Genomic DNA, 25698 nt, shown 5'->3' with positions numbered 1-25698 from the left:
TACAGCACAGAAGAAGACACTTTGAACAACATGTCCATGCCAACAAGGCTTCCCAAACTAAACCAGTCCCATTTGATGAAGGGTCTAGGCCCGAAACGTCAGCTTTTGTGCTACTGAGATGCTGCTTGGCCTGCTGTGTTCATCCAGCCTCACATTTTATCTTGGAATTCTCCAGCATCTGCAGTTCCCATTATCTCTGATACTATTTTAACCCCCAGTCCCATTTGCCTGTGTTTGGCCCATATCCCTCTAAACCTTTCATGTACCTTCGAAATGTCTTTTAAATATTGTAATTATACCTGCATCTACCACTGCCTCCCGGCAGTTCATGCCATATACAACCTCATGCTGTGTGAAAAAATTGCCCCAAGGTCCGTTTTAAATCTATTCCCTCTCACCTTAAGCCTTTAGTTTTGAACTCCCTTGGCCTAAGGAAAGCACCTTTGCTATTCACCTTATCTATGCCCCTTGTGATTTTATAAACCTCTATAAGGTCACCCCTCAGAGTCCCATGCTTCAGGGGAAGAAGGTCCCAGCCTATTCAGCATCTCCTCATAACTCAAACCCTCCAGTCCTGGTAACATCCCTGCAAAACTCTTCTGTACCCAGTCCAATTTGATAATATCCTTCCTATAGCAATATGCCCAGAACTATACGCAGTACTCCAAAAGTGGCCTGACCAATTTCCTGCAGAGCAGCAACATGTCATCCCAATTCCTTAGCTCAATGGTTTGAGCAATGAAGGAAAGAATGCCAAAAGCCTTCTTCGCCACCCTGTTCATCAGCAATGCCCCTTACAAATGTAACTGAACCCCTGAGTATCTCTTGTTCAACAACACCCCCAAGGCCTCACTCTGTGTGTCTTGCCCTGGTTTGTCTTATCAAAACGCAACACCTCACGTTTATCTAAATTAAATTTCATCTGTCATTCCTTGGTCCATTGCCCTTCTGATCAAAATCCCATTGTACTCTTAGATAACCTTCTTAATTGTCCACTATACCACCAATTTTGGTGTCATCATTATAATCAGTCTTGAGGGGCAGGCCTCGCCAGACTGGAGATGGAGACCCCAAGTAGTGGTCACAAGTTAAGATTTGGGGGTTTTGAGAATCCCAACGAAGCCTGATTTGGAGGTGAGGACCAAGATATGACTGCAAACCCCTGGTCCAACAGGCCCTCATTCTGACTGCTCTTTCTGATGGTTTGAGACAGTTTTCAAGCCTTGGGGTGAGGCCTCCGTGGGAAAATGTTGGAAAACATTGAGCTGGAATAAATAAAATTGTTATGCTATCTGGCAATAATCAAAGGCCACAGATTCAAACTGATTGGCAAGCCTTTCTCACCCAGAGAGTCAGCAGAGTCTGAAACTGTCGACTGGAAAAGGTGTGTGGATTTGTTACATAAGTCATTTTCAAAAGGAATTGGATCACACCTTGAGGGATGAGAAACACATAGGAGAACTGAAAACAAGCAGGAATATGTGATTAATCTTAACTTCTTTTTCAACATCCAGCAAGATTATGCTGAGCTGAATGGACGTATAATTCTATGATGCAGACTCATGGAGTCCCTTAAATATGATCCCTGGGATTAGGAAGAAACGATTCAATTGATAGACTGAATGACCTCCTCCTGTTTCTGAAAAATGCTGTGGAGTGGGATGTGAATTGGTGACATCTGCCTCAGGGGTGACAGTGCACTTGTTGAGCCAAACTGATCAGACTCTGTGAACACTGTGAGGTCCAGTGCAGAGGTTTGATATTTTTGGGGGTTTTCTTGATTCCAGGGAAGAATGACACGTTTGGGGAACCAATCAGCCTTTATGCCAGGCCAGGGAAGTCTAACTCTGATGTACGGGCTCTAACATACTGTGATTTACACCGTATCCTGCGAGATGATCTCCTGGAGGTTCTCGACATGTACCCCGATTTCTCCAATAACTTCTGGACCAATTTGGAGATCACGTTCAATCTCAGAGATGTGAGTTTTCATCCTTTCCATTTTTTGCTTTGATAAATGCAAAACAATAATTGTGCAATACTTCCCTCATTACTCTCCGTGCTGTTTAATATCGTGTGTCTCAGTTTACACCCTTTCTGTCTGTCTCAGTGTACACCCAATCTGTCTGTCTCAGTGTACACCCAGACTGTTTGTGTCTCAGTGTACACCCAAACTGTCTGTATCTCAGTGTACACCCAATCTGTGTCTCAGTGTACACCCAGACTGTTTGTGTCTCAGTGTACACCCAGACTGTTTGTGTCTCAGTGTACACCCAAACTGTCTGTATCTCAGTGTACACCCAGACTGTCTGTGTCTCAGTGTACACCCAGACAGTCTGTATCAGTGTACACCCAATCTGTGTCTCAGTGTACACCCAGACTGTCTGTGTCTCAGTGTACACCCAGCCTGTCTGTGTCTCAGGGCACACCCAGGCTGTCTGTGTATCAGTGTACACCCAGACTATCTATATCTCAGTGTACACCCAATCTGTCTGTATCTCAGTGTACACTCAGACTGTCTGTATGTCTCAGTGTACACCCAGTCTGTGTGCAGGTGTACTCCCAGTCTGCATGTCAGTGTACTCCCAGTCTGCGTGTCAGTGTACTCCCAGTCTGTATGTGTCCCTCCATCATAAGGATTGGCATTGGGGTGTTCACTGATGATTGCACAATGTTTCACACCATTTTCAATCCCTCAGCTACTGAAGCAGTCCTAGTCCAAATGTGGCAGGACCTGAATAATATCTGGCTTTCGGCTGACAATTGGCAAGTAACATTCACATCACACAAGTGCCAGAGAATGACCATCTCCAAAAAGGGAAAACCTAACCATTGCAGGTTGGCATTTAATGGCAGTACCATCACTAACCTCTCCCACATCCCCCCACCTCCCCTGTCAACATCATGGGGATTACCATTGATCAGAAACTGAATGGTCTAGCCATATAATTACAGTGACTACAAGAGTAGGCCAGAGGCCTGGAACACTGCAGTGAGTAACCCATCTCCTGAACCCCCAAAGCCTGTCCACCATTTACAAGGCACAAGTCAGGAGTACATAGAACACAGAACATAGAACAATACAGCACAGAACAGGCCCTTCGGCCCTTGATGTTGCGCAGACCTGTGAATTAATCTAAGCCCATCCCCCTACACTATTCCATCATCATCCATATGCTTATACAGGGACTGTTTAAATGCCCCTAATGTGGCTGCGTTAACTACATTGGCAGGCAGGACATTCCACACCCTTACCACTCTGAGTAAAGAACCTGCCTCTGACATCTGTCTTAAATCTATCACCACTCAATTTGCAGCTATGCCCCCTTGTACAGGCCGTATTATTCCCTGCATGGACAATACTTACTGATGTACTATTACTGCTAAATTCTTCATCCTTTCCTATCTCACTCTTGTCTTGACTTGCATTGTTAGACTGTTCACATTTATCCACATTAAAATCCCTTCCTAAAGCAGAGCGACCAGAATTGCACATTACCTATTTTAAATCAGTGCAATTTATGGAATACTTTAGTTAAACAATTCACACAACGAATGATCCAAATATCCATGTGATCGGCATTTTGGTAACACCGATTGAGGCACAGATAATGGCCACAGTACACCAAGAACACATGTGAGGGAATACTTCCCACTTGCCTGGATGAGTGCAGACTCAACAACACTCAAGAAGATTAACAGCATCCAGGACAAAGCAGCCCACTTGATTGGCACCACATCCACTACCCTCAGTAGCAGCAGTGTGTACCATTTACAAGATGCGCTGCAGAAATTCACCAAATATCCTTAGATAGCACCTTCCAAACCCACAGCAACTGCCATCTAGAAGGAGAAGGGCTACAGATACATGGGAACACCGCCATCTGCAACTTCCCCTCCAAGCCACTCACTGTCATGATTTGGAAATGTATTACCATTCCTTCAGTGTTGCTGGGTCAATATCCTGGAATTCCCTCTTTAAGAGCAATGTAGCTCGACTTACAGCAAACAGACTGCAGCTCACCACCATCTTCTCAATGGCATCCAGGGATGGGCAATAAAAGCTGGCCCAGCTAGGGATGCCCACATCCTATGAATAAATAAAGAATAGCACTAGAACCCGCAAAAATACAAATTAAGTTCTGGTAAGTAGGAGAAGAATGGGTGACTGATTTATTCAGCCGGTGCAGATACTGTGGGCTCAATAATTTATTTTCCGTGCCATAACATCTGTCATGGTTCCATGGAAAATGGAATCGTTCTGTGCCTCCCTTTGCCAATGTCAGGAGCCGAACTAGAATTGGCCTCCCCCTGGTGGTGAATTAGTGAAGTGAGACAAACTTTGTTCAATGGCACAGCACTGTGAGGTCTCCGGGTTTCTAATTGGTGGTTTGACTGTAGCTCACTCTTTATATAGGCCAGCAGGATAAACATTGACAGAGTTAGCTATGGCCTTTTAAAATTATGGAGTATTTACCGCTCAGAGACAGGCCATTCAGATTTAGCAAGTTGTGTCAGTGTTTCTGCTCCTCACCAGTTTTCTGACACCCTCTTCAACCTTTGTATATCCTTCTATTCTCCCTGTATTTCTCCAGCTCGCTTTTAAATGTATCAATAATTCTTTTCAAATTCATTCATGGGATGTGTGCATCACCACCCAGGCCAGCATTTATTGCCCATCCCTAATTGCCAGAGGGCAGTTAAGTGTCAACCACATTGCTGTGGGTCTGGAGTCACATGTAGGCCAGACCAGGTAAGAATGACAGTTTCCTTCTCCAAAGGACATTACTGAACCAAATGAAAACCGGAAGAACTGCAGATGCTGTAAATCAGGAACAAAATCGAAGTTGCTGGAAAAGCTCAGAAAGTCTGGCAGCATCTGTGAAGGAAAAAACAGTTAATGTTTCAGGTCTGGTGACCCTTCCTCAGAACTGTGAACCAGATGGGTTTTTCCCCAATCAATTGACAATGGCTTCATAGTCATCATTATCCCTTAATATTACATCTTAATTCCAGATATTCATTGAATTCAAATTCCACCATCTGCCCTGGGGTGATTTGAACCTGGGTCCCCTAAACATTATAATAAAATGTGAGGCTGGATGAACACAGCAGGCCAAGCAGCATCTCAGGAGCACAAAAGCTGACGTTTCGGGCCTAGACCCTTCATCAGAGAGGGGGATGGGGGGAGGGAACTGGAATAAATAGGGAGAGAGGGGGAGGCGGACCGAAGATGGAGAGTAAAGAAGATAGGTGGAGAGGGTGTAGGTGGGGAGGTAGGGAGGGGATAGGTCAGTCCAGGGAAGACGGACAGGTCAAGGAGGTGGGATGAGGTTAGTAGGTAGCTGGGGGTGCGGCTTGGGGTGGGAGGAAGGGATGGGTGAGAGGAAGAACCGGTTAGGGAGGCAGAGACAGGTTGGACTGGTTTTGGGATGCAGTGGGTGGGGGGGAAGAGCTGGGCTGGTTGTGTGGTGCAGTGGGGGGAGGGGATGAACTGGGCTGGTTGAGGGATACAGTGGGGGAAGGGGAGATTTTGAAACTGGTGAAGTCCACATTGATACCATATGGCTGCAGGGTTCCCAGGCGGAATATGAGTTGCTGTTCCTGCAACCTTCGGGTGGCATCATGGTGGCAGTGCAGGAGGCCCATGATGGACATGTCATCAAGAGAATGGGAGGGGGAGTGGAAATGGTTTGCGACTGGGAGGTGCAGTTGTTTGTTGCGAACTGAGCGGAGGTGTTCTGCAAAGCGGTCCCCAAGCCTCCGCTTGGTTTCTCCCTCCCCTAAACATTACTTGGGTCTCTAGATTAATATCCTAATAACAACACCACTACACCACCAGCTCCCCTTAAAGCTTCTTGTGGTGCAGCGGTGGTGTCTCTATCTGTGAGCCAAGGAAGCCCACATTGAAGTCCCAGTATTACTCAGGTCTACTACTCCATCTGGAAGTGAGTTCCACATTTTCACTATTCTCTCAGTAAATAGATTCCTCCTTAATTTCTGATTGGATTTATTAGCGACTGCATTCTATTTTAGACTCTGATTATTTAGGATGCCTTTAATCTGTGCTTTAATCTCCAATAACACAGCACTAACCTCATCAGTCACTGATCACAAATTTTCAGGTCTTCAGCACTCCGCAGATAACAGTGGTCAAAATCTGAACACAGTTTCTTTGTTATTTATAACCTGCCCATCCTGGCATCTGGTGGTACATGTGCTCAGGTGTCAGAGCAGTCTGGTCTGACTCTTCTTCCTCACCTATGGAGTAATATTAGGATCAGGAGGAAACCATTCGGCCTCTCAAATTTATTCTACTGGTTAGTCATTCCATGAAGAAAACACATCTGGAGTCAATTTCCTTTAGATATCTATGTTTATTAAAATAACGTCACCCTTTATCGAAAAAAGCTCTAATTCACCCTCAATATGACAGACGTTCAGGGGGATGGGTGGGGAGAGTTTCATATTTCCACTGTCCTGTGTGAAGAATGTCTCCGATGTCCCTCCTGAATGGCCTTGCTCTAATTTAAAGACTGTCCTCCATGAACTTCAGTTTTCAACAAAGCAAATCATTTCTCTGGATCTATTCTGTAAAATCCTGTTATCAGTTATAGAGTAATAGAGTCTTTAAGTCATTCGGCACTGAAATAGACCCTTTGGTCCAACTAGTCCATAACAACCATAATCCCAAATTAAACTAGTTTCACCTGCCTGCACCTGGTCTATATCCCACCAAACAATTCCTACTCATGTACATATCTAAAGTTCTTTTAAACGTTGCAACTATAGCCGCACAAGAGCCACTCACTGTGTAAAAAAATTGCCTCTCATGTCAGTTTGATATCTTTCTCCTCTCACCTTAAATATATGTCCCCTGTTCTTGAAATCCCCCGCCTTAGGAAAAAGACACCTGCCATTCACCTTATCCAGACCCTAAACCTCTACAAGTCATCTCTCAACCTCCTACACTCCAGTGAATGAAGTCCCAGCCCTATCCAGCCTCTCAGTTCAATCAGATCGTACAAAATCTCCAAAACAGAAGACAATACTAGCTCAGTCGTTACAACCCTTGCCTTTAACATAAACCTTTAAGACCCTCATGATCAAAGACCAAATTTTCTGTTCCACATTTTGGGTCCAGTCAAAAAGTCCTTTACTTCATCTGGGTTGCTCAATGGCCAGAATCAGACTGTATCCATGTCCCAGTTTCACTTAAACCAGACTTCCTTCTTCTTTCTCCTCCTCTCGATCCCACTGCCATAGAAACCCTGTATCCACATTTCCATCATGAGTAAAATACAAACAAAATGCTGCAGAAACTCAACAGATCTGGCAGCGTCTCTAGAGAGAGAAATAGTTAACATTTTCAGTCCAAAATGACTATTCTTAAAGTCTCAAAGTGGATGCACATTGTTATAAGATAACACGGTGTGAAGCTGAATGAACACAGCCGGCCAAGCAGCAACAGAGGAACAGGAAAGCTGACATTTCGGGTCTGGACCCTTCTTCAGAAGCTTATCAGCTTTCCTGCTCCTCTGATGCTGCCTGGCCTCCTGTGCCATACCTCGTTATCTCAGACTCCAGCATTGGCAGTTCCTACTGTCTCTGGAAGCAAATTGTTAGCTGTGTTCCCCCCTGCCCAGGTGATGATGATGAAATGATAATGTCACTGAGCAGTTCTGAAGGAAGTTCACTGGACTCAAAATGTTAACTCAGCTTTCTTTCCACAGATGCTGCCAGACCTGCTGAATTTCTCCAACAATTTCTATTAATGTAGAAAGCCAGCTTAATGTTCTGGGAACATGATTTCAAATCTCTCCATGGGAGATTGCGAAATTTAAATTCAATTTTAAAATATCTGGAATGAAAGGTAACTAAAAGGCAACAGCATAACTACTGGTTGCAAAAACCCATCTGATTCATTAATCCAAGATAATAAAATGTGAGGCTGGATGAACACAGCAGGCCAAGCAGCATCTCTTGGAGCACAAAAGCTGACATTTCGGGCCTCGACCCTTCATCAGAGAGGGGGATGGGGTGGGAGTTCTGGAATAAATAGGGAGAGAGGGGGAGGCGGACCGAAGATGGAGAGAAAAGAAGATAGGTGGAGAGGAGAGTGCAGGTGGGGAGGTAGGGAGGGGATAGGTCAGTCCAGGGAAGATGGACAGGTCAAGGAGGTGGGATGAGGTTAGTAGGTAGGAAATGGAGATACGGCTTGGGGTGGGAGGAAGGGATGGGTGAGAGGAAGAACAGGTTAGGGAGGCTACCTCTCCACCTATACTCTCCTCTCCACCTATCTTCTTTTCTCTCCATCTTCGGTCCACCTCCCCCTCTCTCCCTATTTATTCCAGAACCCTCACCCCATCCCCCTCTCTGATGAAGGGTCTAGGCCTGAAACGTCAGCTTCTGTGCTCCTGAGATGCTGCTTGGCCTGCTGTGTTCATCCAGCTTCACACTTTGTTATCTTGGATTCTCCAGCATCTGCAGTTCCCATCATCCCTGATTCATTAATGTCCTTTAAATGAGTAAACCAGCCATCCTCACCTGATCTAGCACTATGCGTGGCTCTGGATCCATCCTTAATTGCTCCCTGGGAAGTTATGGATGGCAATAAATACTGATAGCCAGAAACACCCACTGGCAAAACAAATAATAAAATCAGACCTGCTGAGTTCCTGCAGCATTTTCTAATTATGTTTCATATTTTCAGCATCTGTAGTATTTTGCTTTTGTTTAAGTTTACAACCCCTAGCATCAGTAATACTAGAGGGACCCTCTTAGGTAAACCCCATCAAAGTATTCTCTGGCTAATACCGGAATTATTTAAAGTAATGAGAGGTTAGAGAATTACACACAAAGGCACAGTGCCATGAGAGGTCTTTCAATGAAACAGAGAAGGTTCAAGGTATGGCTAATCAAAGGTCTTAAAATTGTAAAGATTTTTGAGAGAGCAAATAGTGAAACATTGTTTGCAGTAGTTGGTGACATAGTAACAAAAGGAGAAAAATGAGGATTGTCACTCTGGAAACAAAGGGAGTAGAAAACTTAGAGGGAATATTTGCACTCAGATGCGGATAAAAATATGAGTTGATTCACCACGAGGATAGTCATTTTGTGTGGTAATGTCATAAAATGAAGAATCAAGAGGGCCAGGTTAATGCTGGGTACATGGGTTAAAATTCCAATGTGACAGTTTGTGGAATTTGGATTCAATTAATAAAAATCTGAGATTGAAAGCAGGTAATGATGACTGATCAACTTTAGGGAAGGAAGTCTGCTATCATGACTTGGTCTGGCCTACATGTGTCTCCAGACCCACGCAATGTGGTTCACTTGCAACTGCCCTCTGAAATAGCCTGGCAAGCCACTCAGTTCGAGGGTAATTCAGAATGACCGTAAAGCTCTGGCCTTGCCAGTGATATCATACATAAAAGATTTACAAAAGGGACATATAAGAGAAAACCTTTAATAAAGGATTGTTTAAGTATTTAAACATTAAATATGGGCTAGTGGAAGGGAATGGAATGAGATAGCCCAGTGTTATGGGCTGAATGTCCTCCTCATATGTTTAGAATTTTTTGACTCTGCATTATTCTCTATCCATGCAACAGTCCTCACCCCATCAAGTCCTGACTTTACCCTTCAATGTATTTAACGTTACACGTGCAAATCAGCCGAAGGATAGGGATACAATACCTCAGTGACTCCCATAGCTTGACCCTCCCTCAGCAGTCTATTTATCTCCAGTGCGCCCTCATTCTCTCCATTCCACAGACATTGAAAAGTTTAGGCCTATACTCTCTGGATTCTAGAAGAATTAGGGGAGATCTAACTAAGGTATATAAGATGCTAAAGAAGATTAACAAAGTAAACATCGAGAGGATGTTTCATCATATGGGGCAATCTAGAATGAAAGGTCAGTGTTTTAGGATAAGGGGCAGCAGATTTAAAACAGGAGAAATCACTTCTCTCAAAGCTTCAGGTATCTGTGGAATTCACTACCCCAGAGTGCAGTGAACGCTGGGAAATTGAGTAAATTCAAGGAAGAGATAAATAGGTTTTTAATTAGGAGTGTCTAAGTAAATACTAATGTCTAATTAGAAATGGGTTGATGGGTTATGGAGAGCGCATTAGGAAAGTGGAGGTGAGGTCAAGATGAGATCAGCCAAGATCACATTGAATGGTGGAGCAGGATCAAAGGACTGAATGGCCTGCTCTTGCTCCTAATTCTTATGTTCTTTTCACAATACACCAGATACATGGCCCATTTTAACTGAGCATGTGCACTAAGCCTCATTCTGTCCATATTTAAAATCAGAGCTGTCAGCCATATCTATAAAGCAGGGTATTCTGGAAGGAATGTTGTACCCCAGTGTGTCTCTGAATCAGCGTACTGCAATAGGAGCATGTTAAGTTTGGTTGAGTACCAAAAATGTCTTTGTACAAATGGACAGTACACATCTGCGTGAATAAATTTATCTGTGTACCACTGTACACTGTGTCTTTATCTTTCTGTAAACGGAAAGTACACCAAGCATGTACATGTGCAGAGTGTATCATTGTGCTCATGTTCAAAAAGCGTTTCCACACAGCAGTGCACATTTATTATGCCTGTGTACCATTGTGCACCAAGAATGCCCACGTACAGCCAGTGTGTCAATGTACACTGTGAATGTTTTATGTATCAGTGGACATTTTTTCTGATTACCCACCTGTACTGTGTGTGTGTGTGTGTGTGTGTGTGTGTGTGTGTGTGTGTGTGTGTTGGTGTGGGGTGGCGGTGGCAGTTAACTGGATGGCTAGCTTGCAATGCAGAGTGATGCCAACAGTTTCAATATTTTTAATTCATCCATGGGATGAGGGCACCACTGGCTAGACCAGCATTTATTGCCCATCCCCTAATTGCCCAGAAGGCAGTTGAGAGTCAGTCACATTGCTGTGGTTCTGGAGTCACACGTTGGCCAGACCAGGTAAGGATGGCGGTTTCCTTCCCTAAAGGACATTAGGAACCAGATGGGTATTTTTCTGACAATCAACAACGGAATCGTGGTCATCATTAAACTGTTAATTCCAGACTTGTTTTTCTATTGAAATTAATTTCCACCATCTGCCGTGGTGGGATTTGACCCCAGGTCCCCACAGCATTACCTGGGTCTCTGGGGATAACATTCCAGCAATAATACCACTAGGCCATCGCCTCCCCAGATTTCTACAATTCCTGTACTATGACGTTATCATGCAGGTTACCATGAAGGACTCTCCTTCTCAAACTCTCCCCTTGGCTGAGGTGTGGTGAATCTCAGCGTAAACCACCGCCAGTTGTCTCTCTCCCTAATGACAGAGCAGCCCCATGGTCTGGTAGAGTACGGTGATACTTCCTTTATTGACCTTACTGATATACTGACTTATTGCGGGTACTCAGTCCCTCAAACTCCCCAAACGTGCCCTGGAATCTGAGAGCCTCGTTGTTTAAGACAAGCACTCTTTTTTGTTCTTTAAAATGCATTTTATAGGCAGATCGGATTCTCCGCTCACCCCCAAGTGAGGATTCAGACAATGGGAATAGAAGAGTTCGGCGGAGGAAGCAATCATCCCAGGAAAGGAGTAACACTGGTAAGTATGCAGACTGGGGGCCCTGTCCTTTATAATCGACAGCTGCATAACTGTACAATAAATATCACCGGCTCCAAAGCTGGATCCCCTGTTGATCATCAAGGAGGAAGAGGAGGGTGATGTGAAATCAGTGAATCAGGGTCAACCATCAAGCTGAGTCAACTATCAAGATAAGGACTAGTTACATATTCACAGACCTGAAACACACACGACACTGTCTGCTGGGACAAGCAAAGTCTATCTGCAATAGAGGCAATCAATATGCATTTTGCATTAACACGTTTATAGTATCCCTAGTTTTCATACTCAGTCTATCCTCACACTGCAGTGAAGAGTCACTTTCAGTTTGTTCCCTGTGTTCCCCATCCCTTTCTCCACATCTGGCTCTGATATTTCTAATTGACCAATTATTACACACCTATGAGATGAACTTGGACCCTTTGCCCCAGAGATAGGGCACTGCACACAACAACCCTAAAGTTGTAGTCTAATAGATGGAGATTGATTAATTTACCAATTAATGAATTGCCTATTTAACAATGATCAGTCTGTAACTCCATTATTACTGCATTTGCAATGTCCACAAAGTCTGATGCTGAATTGGAAGGCAAGTCATAGTGTAGTTCAACTGAATAAACCTTTTCAAAGGACAATGAAGTCCTATATTCTGAATCCTGTGATGAATTTAATAGAAATTTTCCTGCCTTTGCACACTCGGCTGTGTGCAAAAACCAGCTTCTGTGTAAGTTTCGTATTTGTTTCAGTGTGTACTTAATGAGGCATAAGAGAATACCCAATTATTCAGGATTGACCTACAATGAAACAATTGATATACAATTGGCTCTGCAACATAGGTGCCATTGCAAGGCAGTATTAATTAGAATCATTTGTGACTCAGATGCTGGTCAATCAGTCCCATATGAGTTGCTGCAAAGGACTGTATCAAGCACTATGTGTCTTAGGGAGTGGCTAATAGGTCCTGACTGGGTTGGGGAAGGGAAATTTGATGGGTGGGGAGATGGTTCCTGTTGGGCATCAGCAGAATGGGTATTACTTTTTCCATTACTGTCCCATGATTTTCATTGTCATTTTCTGGTGCAGGTTCAGAAATGATCAGATTTGACTGAATTTAGTTTCCTTACTTGCATTGATGAGATTAAGAACTTGTAAACATTGAGTTCTGAGTTGAGAATTTGAGGCACTTGGGTCATCATAACTCATGGTCTTAGAGGAATTTGTCTTTTAATTGCAAGTCAAGAAGTTGAAATTTCTTCAGGATCCTGCAGGATCCGTGGAACTCTATCTTCAGTGGCCCATGTTTTGGGGTAAACTGTGATGTGGAGGTGTTGGTGTTGGACGAGGTCAAAAATCACACGACACCAGGTTATAGTCCAACAAGTTTATTCAAAATATCAAGCTTTCTGAGTCTTGCTCCTTCTTCAGGTGAGGATGAGACCACACACACACACACACACAGATACATGCGCACACATACACAGATACATGCACACAAGCAGACACACATGCGTGCGCGCACACACACACACACACACACATGCGCACACATACACAGATACATGCACACAAGCAGACACACATGCGCGCGCGCACACACACACACACACACACACACACAGGCACACATTGTGTGTGTGCACTTGTGTGTCTGTCTGTGTGCATGTATCAGTGTGTGTGTATGTGTGAGTGTATGTATGTGTGTGTGCATGTTCTGTGTGTGTCTGTCTGCCTGTGTGTATGTATCTGTCTGTGTGTGTGTGTGTGTAGTCTCATCCTCATTTGGACAGGTTAGCAGGATCCTGAAGAAATCTCAATTTTTTGACTTACAACTAAAAGGCATATTCCTCTAAGACCATGAGTATGGTGACTGACTTGCCTCAAATTCACAACTCAGAACTCAACGTTTACAAGTTCATAATCTCATACACACACACACACACACATACGTATATACACGCACACATATATACACACATACATACAGATAGACAGACACACACACGCGCACACATAGAGGCAGACACACACACAAATGTGCACACACACGCATATATATACACATACAGACACACACACACACATATACGTGTCTATATACACATAGACAGACACACACACACAGGCAGACACACACATGCGCACATAGACATAGACACACACACACAAATACACACACACATGTATATACATGTCTATATACACATAGACAGACACACACACACAGGCAGACACACACATGCGCACATAGACATAGACGCACGCACACACACACACACACACACACACACACACACACACACACACACACCTTGTTTACTAGATGGATGGTAAACCAATCAGGAATCCCTGCTCTTCTGCCTGCCAGTTGTGTTTGAGCGAGTGCAGAGTTAACACAGGACAAAAATAGGCCGTTCAGTCTATCTTCTCCACGGCCATGTTTATGGTGTGAGATAATTGTGAGTTGAAGGATGCTCCTGAAGTCCTCTTTCCCTGCCAATCCTCTTTCCTTGATGTGTCCAGGGAATTATTTGCTTTAGTGTTTTTATTTTTATTTGACCTATTTTTCCTAATCAGGAGTTGCTATTACACACCTCTGGAGCAGGTGGGAAATTGGCCTCCTGGTCTATCCTAGGGGTAAGGGTACTACCATTGTGCCACAAGAGGCTCCTGCCTACTTGCTTTACAGTGAGAAAAGGATCAACAACTGAGTCTTAACAAGAAGCTCTTGTATAACAAGATGTAGTTTATTGCTGGATTGCAATGAGGGACAAGTTATATTCACTAGTTTGAGATTGTTCCTAACACTTATGGAAGAAATAGATGACATATCTGTCCCCTTCAAAATATTTTCCCTTTTTCCCTACCCAAGACTGTATGACATTGTCAGATTGGGTTGAACATATGCAGCCTCTAACATTAACCCTTTCAAAGCCATTAACTCATACAACATCTCGTATCCTTCTTCATCTCTTCAAAACAATTTTTTTATCCATTTCTCCCGCGTGTTCATTTAGCATGCTCATGAATAAGTTACTATTATTCACTTCTTTACTCTGTGTGGTAGTGAGAGTGTCATTTTCCTGCTACTATCTGGGTATTGTAGTTTCTTCTGAACTCCCTATGGCTTTTTTAAGCACTATGTAGTCCTACTTCTGAGATTCCCCAAAGGTCAAAATACCTTCTCTACTCCTCCTGATCAAATCTCCTCATACTCTTAATGACCTCCATCAGGCTACCCTCTCAGCCTTTGCTCTTCCTGTTTGTTTTAGGTTTAACTATGATGATGCTCTGCATGGTGGAATATCCTTGGTGACACCAATGAGCAGTGAATGACCAAAATTGTTGGACTGCTAACTCAGTACCTTCAGGATCCAAGGGGGGAGTTTGCAGTGGAGGGAGATGGTTGTTTTTCTCACAGTGTTGTGATACCTCTTCATTGGTGAATGTGGGTGCTGAGAGGTTGAGTATAATATTCATTAAAGCCTTGGATTTCAGATGCTTCGAATAAAGGAGATCCTGATGGAGCCAAGGTCCCACTAACAAACCACCGGATTCACACAACCAGGGAGCAGTGGGACTACAGCAGCATGACACCCTGCTCACAGACCAGTGAGGACAACCTCAAAGCTTCAGCCTCCATTGTGACTGAGATGAATAGCAGATGGCCAGCAACCAATCTGAACTTTGTTACATCTGACCCAGTCCCCATGGAGTACAGGAAAAAAGGCAATGGATCCCATCACTTTACCGGTACCAGAGTGTTCCTCTACTCTTTGTGAATTTGTTGGGCTGTTGATGACTCATCATAGTCGTGCTCATTAGACCTGTGTTCAGAAAGCTCTGTTTCCATTTTCTGTTTCCCTTCCCTAAGCTTTTCCATTTCAGCCGATATCCCATCTCTGTGCTGTTTCTGAATTAACATTTATCAGGAAGAATGGAAAGCCATTCAAGAAATGCCTCATCATCTCCTTCTTAAATGGTTGATCTCTGACTTTGGGATGATGTCCTCTGGTCTTGGACTTTCCCACAAGGAGAAACAACCTCTTTGCATCTAACCTGTCAAGCTTCTGAGAATGTAATAATTTTTAATAAGGTCTCTTCTCATTGTTCTAGACTTCAATGAATGCAGGCCCAACTTACACAACCTCTCCTCATCAGAAAATCCTTCCCAACGCAGAATTAATGTAGTGAACCTTCTCTGGACTATGTCCAATGCTAGTGTATGAGGACCAAGACTTGTTTACTCTGGTCTGACTAATGTCTTGTATATTTTTAGCAAGACCTCCCTATTTTTATCTTCCAGTGCCTTTGAAATAAAGGCTAACTGTTTATTACCTTCCCAACGACCAACTGAATGTGGATGATAGCTTTTTACGATTCATGAACAATGAGTCTAAATACCTATTTTAATAATACTCAGTTCTACTACTCCACCTATCAAAATACATCTGCCAAACTCTGGACCACATACTTAACCTGTCTGAATCCCTCTGTAGACTTTTGGTGTCAACCTCACTATTTGCCTTCCCATCTGTTTTTGTGTCATCCACAAATTTGTTGATAGTACATTTTAATTCCAACATCAAAATCATTAAAATACTCTGTAAATAACTGTGGCCCCATCACTGATCTCTGTGGCACTCTGCTAGTCACACGATGCCATCTATAAAATGCTCTGTTTGGAATACTGTACTCATGTACAAAAGTGCGGGAGTACGGTGAAAAGTTTACAATGTCGCCCCACATGGCACCATCTTAAGTATAAAGTACACAGATACAAATCTTAGAGACAAAACAGAGAGATTAAAAAATGTTGTATTTATTAGTTATTCATAGTATAAGTTAGAAAAAGAAGAACTAAAGTTAAAAATGATAAACATTACAGTCTTTCTGTGTGAGATAGTAGGAACTGCAGGTGCTGGAGAATCTGAGACAACAAGGTGTAGAGCTGGATGAACACAGCAGGCCAAAGCAGCATCAGAGGAGCAGGAAGGCTCATGTTTCAGACCTAGACTATCAGCTTTCCTGCTTCTCTGAAGCTGCTTGGTCTGCTGTGTCCATCCAGCTCTACACCATGTTATCTCAGATTCTCCAGCATCTGCAGTTCCTACTTACTCTAAAACAATTTTAACCCCACTGCGAAACCTGCATTTCTGAAGAAGGGTCGAGGCCCAAAATGTCAGCTTTCCTGCTCCTCTGATGCTGCTTCGCCTGCTGTGTTCATTCAGCTCCACACCTTGTTATCTCAGTCTTTCAGAAAGAATCTGCAGTAGATCAACGTGGGGGGCTTCTAAAATGTGGTCTGACCAGACCCGCAGGACACCGACTGCACACAGTGGTCCTCAGTCCAACAACCATGCCTGCTGCAGGCACCCTGGCTGTCCCCAATCCACTCGGGCCTCCGACAGGCTATCCCCTTTCAACTTGGGCATCCAGCCCACTCTGCTCCTGTCCTCAGCTGCTCCAATAATGTCACTGCTGCTCAGAGGTAAATTTTTAAAAACTTTAAAAAGGAGAGAAGAAGCACGAGAAAAGAAAAAAGGAAAAAAAAAACACAGACGGAATGGATGAGCCCCAGTCTGAGGAGCCTGGAAGCTGCCAATCCATCACCACCATCTTGGATTTATCCCAACTTGGTTTGCTCTCAGTTAGCCAAACCAAGCTAATGTCCTACCCCCAACTCCATGGGCTCGTAATCTTAAGTAATCTAATTTGAGGTACCTTATTAAATATATTTTGGAAAGCCAAATAAATTACACCCACTGCTTCCCCTTTATCTATCCTGCTTTCTAACCACCCCGAAAGGATTCTCATAAATTTGTTAGGCTTGATTGCCCTTTCATAAAGCCATGCTGTCTCTGTTAGTTTATTTTATGTATTTCTAAATGCTCTGTTTTTACCTTCTTTATAATAGACTTTAACATTTCCCAATGACAAATGTTTCTCAGACCTAATCATCCTCAGCTGCTTCATCAATGACATGCCTTCCACCATAAGGTTAGAAGTGCAGATGTTTGCTGATGATGCACAATGTTTAGCACCATTTGTGACTCCTCAGATGCTGAAGTCCCTGTTCAAAATTAACAACTTCTGGGCAATATCCAGGCTTGGGCTGACAAGTGGCAAAAATGTCACCACATAAATGCCAGGCAATGCTCACTCCAATAAGAGTCAATCTAACCATTGCCCCTTGACTTTCAATGAATTTGCCATCACTGTATTCCCCACTATTGACATCCTGGGTATACCCATTGACCAGATATTGAACTGGCTCGCCATAGACCTAGAGTGGCTACAAGAGTACGTCAAAAGCTAGGAATCCTGCAGCAAGAAACACTTCCTGATTTTGCAAACCTCTCCATCTACAAATGAGGTGTGTGATGAAATACTCCCCCACTTTCCTAGATGGGTGCAACAGGTAGCTTTACACCATTGGGATAAAGTAACATATCCAAAAACATTCACATTCTTCATCATCGATGCTCAGTAGCAGTGGTGTGTACCATCTACTAGATGTACTGCAGAGATTCAACAAGGCTCCTAAACCTGTGACCTCTACCATTTGGAAGGACAAGCAGATACATGGTAACACCTCTACCTGCAAGTTCCCCTCCAAGCTTCTCACTATCCTGACTTGGAAATATATCACTGTTCTTCGGTCTCGCTGAATCAACATCCTGGAATTCACTCCCTGACAGCATTGTGGGTCTACTTACAGCATGTAGACTGCAGTGGTTCAAGAAGGCAGATCACCACCATCTCAAGGGCAACTAGGAATGGACAATAAATCTTTGCCCAGGCAGTGACACCTGCATCTCATGAATAAATTTTTTGTTAAAAATATGCTCGGAGTAAACACTGAACAGTAGGGATTCTCTATCTGTGTTGGTTTATGGTCTCATAAATACATAGGCCCTTACCTGTCATTATCAAAACCATAAGAGGTCATTCATCCCCAGAGCCTGTTAATTGAAGCACAGGAGAAAGTCATTTAACCCCCTGATAAATATTTAATGGAGAAACAGGGTTAAACCATTCTGCCCATCTATCCTTTTTTTGTATTCAGTTATATCATGGCTGATGTGCAGTTTAAACCCAGTATCAACTTTGACCCCTATGCATTGTTCCCTTTGTCTGTCAATGTACCATGTAAAGTTTCTCTGGAACTCACCGAGCTGTTTGAACCTCTTTCAGGTACTTTTACAAGTGTGTCAAATATGTTCAGTTTCTGGGGTGAGAGAAAGGACAGCCAGTTTTCAGAGTTACAAGGACGTTCAATGTCAGCCCACGCTAACTTGGGGGCAGCATCTAGCATGGACAACAGGGCGCGAATGGAGGTGGAATCGAGGCTGGAGATGCTCCATGCACAGCTTAACAGGTGAGAACATCCCAGCGTAGTGAGGCATGCAATGGGCCAAACTATAACCAGTTGTTACAACCAGACCCTGGGCAAGATACTTAATTGGCGCACTCTAAGATGGACACCCCAAATTGTCAAATTCCAGGGTGATGCAGTTAAACTAGCTCAGCTTATTTACCCGTACACTCAGTTGATCCCAACAAGGTTAATTCACAAAGGATCCCTTCCTTCGTTGATGCCTTTCTAACACGCGCAGATGAATTTATCATTTCAAAGGAGCCAATTTAACCAGGCTTTCTTAACAAAAGAGTGAGCTTACTAATTACTAAACATGAGAAAATGTAATATATATATATATACACACAGATTAGAAATAAAAGATGAATCTCCAAAAAATATAAAAGTTAAATAAGGAGTATGGATCAGTGCCTGAGTTCTGTGAAGAGTGGATTAAACACATTTGCAGCCAGGAAACACCACAACACAGCTGTTGGAATGGTGGGTGGTTGATTTTGTGAAGCTTGACTTTGTAGTCAGCTGAAAGGCCTTTACTTGTTTCATTTTGGCTGCACTTCCACTTGTTTTCTGGCTTCCGTAAGGACAGGCATCCTTTAGTTTCACCCATGGCACTGATGTGGCTTGAAGTTTTCTCAGATGGGACTCTCACAGCAAACACCTTTGTGCAATAGCACACATAGACCAGTGTTAAAAGTGACTTTTAACTCCCATTCTTGTGTATTCTTAAAAAGGGAAAGCTCAAACATGTCTTTCAACCAGACTAATCTCTTTCCCCCATAATGTCCACAAAGGTAATTTTCAGGAAAATACAGTTCAGTTTGCAATGAATTTTTCTCTTTGAGGCACTTCTCTTTGAAGCTCCTTGACAGTCATCAGGTGGTATATTACAGAGTCTCCACTAAGGCTGAGGATAATCCAAGAGTCTTCCAGAATCACTGAAATATATTGCTTAAAATATGTATCCTCACTTTTGTTTTGGCTGTAGTTCTTCTTTTTAAATAACATTTTGAATTAAAAATTCAATGTGTCCATAGGTGATCTGGGGTTATGATCCATCTTCACAACAGTACAGTGATTTACAGAAGAAAGAGGGAGGTTAAAACTCTCAAGTTCAGAATCGCCCGTGCGTAGGTACTGCAGTGATAATTCCATGGCATTTTGCCATCACGCTATTCTGTTATATGAGCGATGCCACACTTTTTTACTACTTGGTCACATCATTGTGAATGTGAAAAAAGCAGGAACCACACACATGTTCACCAATACTCACACTTACAGTTTCAATCATATTAACACATCCTCCAGTATACTCAGTCAAGTTGAGGGATGTTTCTCATATTCTCACACATAGACACATAAATGTCTTACACCACTGACACAAATTCTCGTATTGTTTCACATTAATTAATTGTTTAATTTTAAAAATGCACAAAACCCTAGACTCAGTTATCGTCATAGAATCATGGAGATGTACAGCATGGCAACAGGCCCTTCGGTCCAATTCATCCATGCTGACCAGATATTCTAAATTAATCTATACACATTTGCCAGCATTTGGCCCATATCCCTGTAGACCCTTCCTATTCATATACCCCTCTAGTTGCCTTTTAAATGTTGTAATTGTACCAACTTCCAGACGTTCTCTGGCAGCTCATTCCATATTCGCACCATCCTCTGTGTGAAAACGTTGTCCCTTAGGTCTCTTTTAAATCTTTCCCCTCTCACCTTAAACCTATGCCCTCTAGTTTTGGGCTCCCCTACCCTGGGGAAAAAAAAACCCTTGTCTATTTGCCCTATCCATGCCCCTCATGATTTTATAAACTTCTATACGGTCACCCCTCAGCCTCTGACATGCCAGGGAAAATAGTCTCAGCCTATTTAGCCTCTCTCTATAGCCCAAACCCTCCAACCAAGCAACATCCTTATAAATCTTTTCAAGTTTCACAACATCTTCATACAGCAGGGAGACCTGAATTGAATACAGTATTCTAAAAGTGGCCTCACCAATGCTGAATGCATTGACTGAAACTAAGAGAAGTTCCCACCAATAGTCTCGCTATCCAGGCTAGAAGGGAACAACTGTTAGAGTTCCTGGTTTCCTGATCACTCAACACTCCCACTGTCAAGCATTTTTTATTCTTTCTTTACATGATGTGGATATCAATGACAAGGCTAGAATCTGTTGGCCATCTCAAATTGGCCTTGAATTGTCAGTCTTGCTAGGGCAGTTTAAAGTCAACCACATTGTTATGGATCTGTAGTTGTATTTAGGCCCATCCGAGCAAAGCAGGCTGCTAAAGGAAGGTGACAATTACATTGGATTCACAGCCACTGTTATTGATAACTGGTTTTCAATTCTAGATTTTATTCATTGAATTTCAAAGACCACAAGTTGCCAAGGTGGAATCGGAGCCAATAACTCTAAGTATTAGCCTGGCCCTCTAGATTACACATCCAGTAACTTTACCTTATGCAGATCTGGCATTGGCTAAAGACAGAGCCAGTTAGTGAGTTAATAATAATGGCATTTTGCCCAAGAAACACATTTGCAGCCCAAACACTGAATTATGAGTGTGACTTACATCAAAAACATTCAAGAATACTAAGTAATCAGATTTAAAACATGCAAATATAACAACGACATAGGAAACAAGACAAATTTAGCGGCTAACAAGAAAGTAACAGCTTTTTTAAAAATTATTTAGGTATACACAGGAATATGAAATCAAAAATAAACATACCAGCCTTTACATTACACGCATTGAGTGCATATAAATTTAATTATTTAAATGCGTAAATAAAAACAGAATTTCTGGAAAAGCTCAACAGGTATGGCCAGCTAACATTTCAGGTCCAGTGACCTTTCCTCACAATTGATGGTAGCTGAAAAATGCTGGTTTTTATGCTTAAGGTATGGTGGTGGAAGAGGGTAAAGATAGGTGGAGGTAGAGCCCAAAGAGAGAGAAGAACAGTTGCACAAAGGAGTGGCTAATGATCAGCCCAGGTGAGTGAATATTTACTAATGGGTACTATGTGTGGCTAACAATGGGTGGTGTGTATAAGCAGACCATGTGATAACAAGGTCTGGTGTGTGGGGATCGGGGTAAGGATTTGCCTCAAACCCTAAAATTGTTGAACTCGGTATTGAGTTCAGAAGACTGTAGAGTTCCCAAGTGGTTTTAATTAATCATTAAAACACTTCATTGAGGGTTCAGACCATTTATGGAATAGGGCTGCATCAGTCCCTTAGCATCCTGTATGTTATAAAGTTGAAGTTTGTCAAACCTCAGAGTTGCCACTTGGGCATGGTGAGAACAATCGGTTCCCAAAATGGGCAGATTGCCAAGAAGCTTTTCTAAACTTAGCATAAATATTAATATCTCTTGTTTGTAGAGATTTGAGCTTTGTGACATGGAAGCTGAACATCAATCTCAGCAAATGTCTGTACTCCTCTGATCTGGGAGATCACATGTGCGGAATGCCAGGGTGCCAGTTCAGGCCAGCACTATTGGCCAAGGGATGGATGTAGGTCAACAAGTCATTGACAGGGAGCCTGAAGTGGATTTAAAGCCGTAGAATTGGCACGGGTTCACAGGCCCGGAGACCAAGTCTTGGGTAAGTAGGCGGAGCACTGAGACCAGGAAGGGAACCTCACTCAAGTGTAAGACGAAAGTATAAGGATGGGGAATGTGTTTGGTTGAAACTGTGCTTTTAACGTAGAAAACCAGTTTGAGCATAGGCCAGGACAATAAATAGAAAATATCCTATCTCTGTTGTCTGCAAGAGCCTTGGTTACATGAAATGAGACCTGAGATCTGGTCATTGTGTGCCACTGGCCTTCCTACATGGCTTGAATTGGGCAGTCACCAGAGTTAGATATTGGTAGCAAAGTTAAAAAAAATATTTGAGGGTCTCCTTTCAATGGCCTTGAGGTCAGGAAGCTCAGCTAACAGCATGTCTCTGACTTTGCCACAGATTGGAGACCAGGATGACAGCCGATATCAACATCATCTTGCAGCTCCTGCAGCGTCAGGCAGTCCCTGTACCTGTTCCCCCAGCTTACAGTGCTGTGTCACCAACATCTCATCCCATTGATATGTACTCTCCACTGTCAGCAGAACCTAAAGTGTTGTCCTCTACTCAACCTGCAACTCCACTTTCAGCGGTTCCTCTGGAAGTAAGTGTCCTATTTAGCATTGAATGGGATAAAACTGTCTGCCATTGAAACTCCATTGTCAGTCATATGAACAGGAAGTAGAAACCAGTTATGAAAATTGATCCATTCTTAGGATGTTGGCATTGCTGGCTAGTCCAGCATTTACCGCCTATTCCCTAGTTGCCCTTGATAATGTGCTGTTAAGCTCTCTCTTGAACTGCTGCAGAGAAAATAAGAACTGCTGATGCCGGGGTCAGAGTTAACACAGTGTGGAACTGGAGGAACACAGCAGGCCAGGCAGCATCAGAGGAACAGGAAACTTGGAAAGGATCGAAAGGGTCAACTTTCCTGTTCTTCTGATGCTGCCTGGCCTGCTGTGTTCCTCCAGCTCTACATTGCGTTATCTCTTGAACTGCTGCAATTTGAGAGATGTAGGTACACCCAGTGTTGTTTAACAAAAAAAGGAGTTCCAGATTTTGAATCTTGTTGAAATTCCTCATGCCCAGGTTTTGTGGATACCACATTGGTGAATATGCTTTAGTAACAGTCTATCATTACTAAGGGTATTGAGCATCATGAAAAGTGGGGGATAAAGTGACAATCGAATAGAAAATCATCCATGATCACAGTGAATGCTAAAGCAGGCAGCACCAGGGAATGTATGCTCCATTCCTACTCCTACTTATGACCCATTTAATTAGTTTGAGAGAATCATTTGGACTTGGACCTGGTGTTAGCACAGGAATGGAACGTTGGGTTTGAAAACCAACCATTATTGTATTGAATGATGGAGTAGGCTGACCAGGCTGTTTGACCCTCTTTACTTCAACCCTTTCCTGGCTATCTCCTGCCACTTTACTCAAATTCTGCCCATCTTTTAAATCATTAAATCGTAAGAATGTGATCAGCATGACAATTCTCATGGAATGCTGTTTCTTTCTCCAGACTCCTTACTACTCCAAGGCAGAGAAACCACAGGAGAAATTCCAGGAATCCCCGACTGGTGGAGCCCTGCTGATGATGGCACCAGACCAAAGTCTGACCCTCAACCTTCCACCAGGTCAACAAACTTCCCCTCCCCTGGCAGCAACTTTTCCCTCATCCCCTTGCTTTAGCCCATCTCGCTTTCCTTCTCTCCCAGAGGATTTGGAAAGCTCCAGCACAGATACAGACATTAAGAGACATGTGTCAGACCCAGTCCTGCCAGGCAGTTAAGGCCTCATCATGACTTAGCAGGAAAGTTACTTCGCTCCGTCCTGTTTTTGCAGAGAACAGTGCTGCCTCGGGGGACCATCCTGGACTTGGTTTTAAGCCGCAATTGGGAAATCTGGCAGGATTGTTTTGCACAGCCTGCTGCACATTCTCAAACAATTCTGGTTATGTAGGAATTAGACAAGACAAAGTGGAAACAGAGCAAACCCGTCAGCTTGTCATCAATTTTATCACTTTAAAAGTATTCATCATTAACCACAGGAAATGAAAGCAAAAGCCAGTGAACCATCTCAGGATATAACAAGAACATTGTCCACACAGGTTTGAGTATAGACAGCAACAGTTTTCAATGGATTAGCCAACAATGGAACAATGAAAAGTGGTACATTGGAGTTTTATTCCATCTAACCCTATGTGGCACCTGCAGTGGACGTGTTTGCTAGACACGGTGTTGAGGAAGCTTTACTTTGTATCTCAACCTGCACTGTACCCTCCCTTGGACTGTTTGACGGGGAGTGTAGTGGAGTTCTCTCTATAACTCTGGATTGTAAGTTGAATTTTCCTCTCCATTTGTGCTGGAAGGGTCATCTTTACCTTAGAGAATGCGTAAAACAGGCTGCAGTGATTGGCTGAGAATTATACACAGTAGAAACTTTGCCTTTCCATTCATGTCACTCGCTGTCCAGCCAAAAAGCAAATCTATTAGTCCTTCAACACTGGGGTAATTCTAATCTTTGGGGGCAGATTGGTATGTGTAATATTTGTCCCCCAGCACAAGCAGGTTCTCCAAATCCTCCCATAACCTTGCATGCTGTAAACACCTCAGCTCTAAAGGAGGGCAATCCTTCTTAGATTTCCCATTTCCTCCAGTAATACAGTGTGTGATGGAGGATATTTATCATTCCCCAGTGCAATATAGAAGACTGTTAAGCAGCCCCCAATAGCACGTGTACCTTGCATGATCCTACCAACTCTCTTCTGTACACTGCCAGCATTCTCACCTGAACCCGATTCCTGCAGGTTTCAGCTACTGTCATCTCAACCTCATGAGCTGTTGTGCAGTTGGGGCTTCCTATTTCCTGCAGGATGAGTGATAAGATAAAAGAAAAATGGACATAATGGTCTCATCAGCCAAGCCATCAAGGACCCAGAAACAGATTTGCATTAAATATATAATAAATAATGATTGCTCAGATAATGCTGTCTTCATTTGTCCAAGAACCATGCAATTGGCTTTAGCAAGATTAGTCAATGTTGTTCGTGTTGTGGTAGAGGGATGGCCAAGTATGGGGGGGGAGGCGGGGGGGGGGGGCGGAAA

General features: G+C 43.2%; 1 protein-coding gene across 3 annotated transcripts in view; it reads left to right on the top strand.

Moving 5' to 3' along the window:
• kcnh6a (potassium voltage-gated channel, subfamily H (eag-related), member 6a) overlaps positions 1-25642 on the top strand; it is a 220707-nt gene extending 195065 nt beyond the window's left edge. The window contains exons 10-15 of one of the 3 annotated variants that reach the window (XM_048560824.2): positions 1788-1981; positions 11517-11616; positions 15130-15384; positions 18829-19012; positions 22988-23189; positions 25401-25642. In XM_048560824.2, coding sequence (XP_048416781.1) covers positions 1788-1981; positions 11517-11616; positions 15130-15384; positions 18829-19012; positions 22988-23189; positions 25401-25430 — 965 coding nt within the window. In that variant the 3' untranslated portion in view covers positions 25431-25642. Of the gene's footprint in view, positions 1-1787; positions 1982-11516; positions 11617-15129; positions 15385-18828; positions 19013-22987; positions 23190-24113 lie in introns of all 3 variants that reach the window. The other 2 variants (XM_048560822.2, XM_048560823.2) reach the window with 2 other exon arrangements.
• Positions 25643-25698: the final 56 nt, after the last annotated feature.

The sequence above is a fragment of the Stegostoma tigrinum genome, chromosome 31, assembly GCF_030684315.1.
Source record: "Stegostoma tigrinum isolate sSteTig4 chromosome 31, sSteTig4.hap1, whole genome shotgun sequence".
NCBI classification, from domain to species: domain Eukaryota; kingdom Metazoa; phylum Chordata; class Chondrichthyes; order Orectolobiformes; family Stegostomatidae; genus Stegostoma; species Stegostoma tigrinum.
This window is presented reverse-complemented; position numbering and strand designations above follow the sequence as displayed.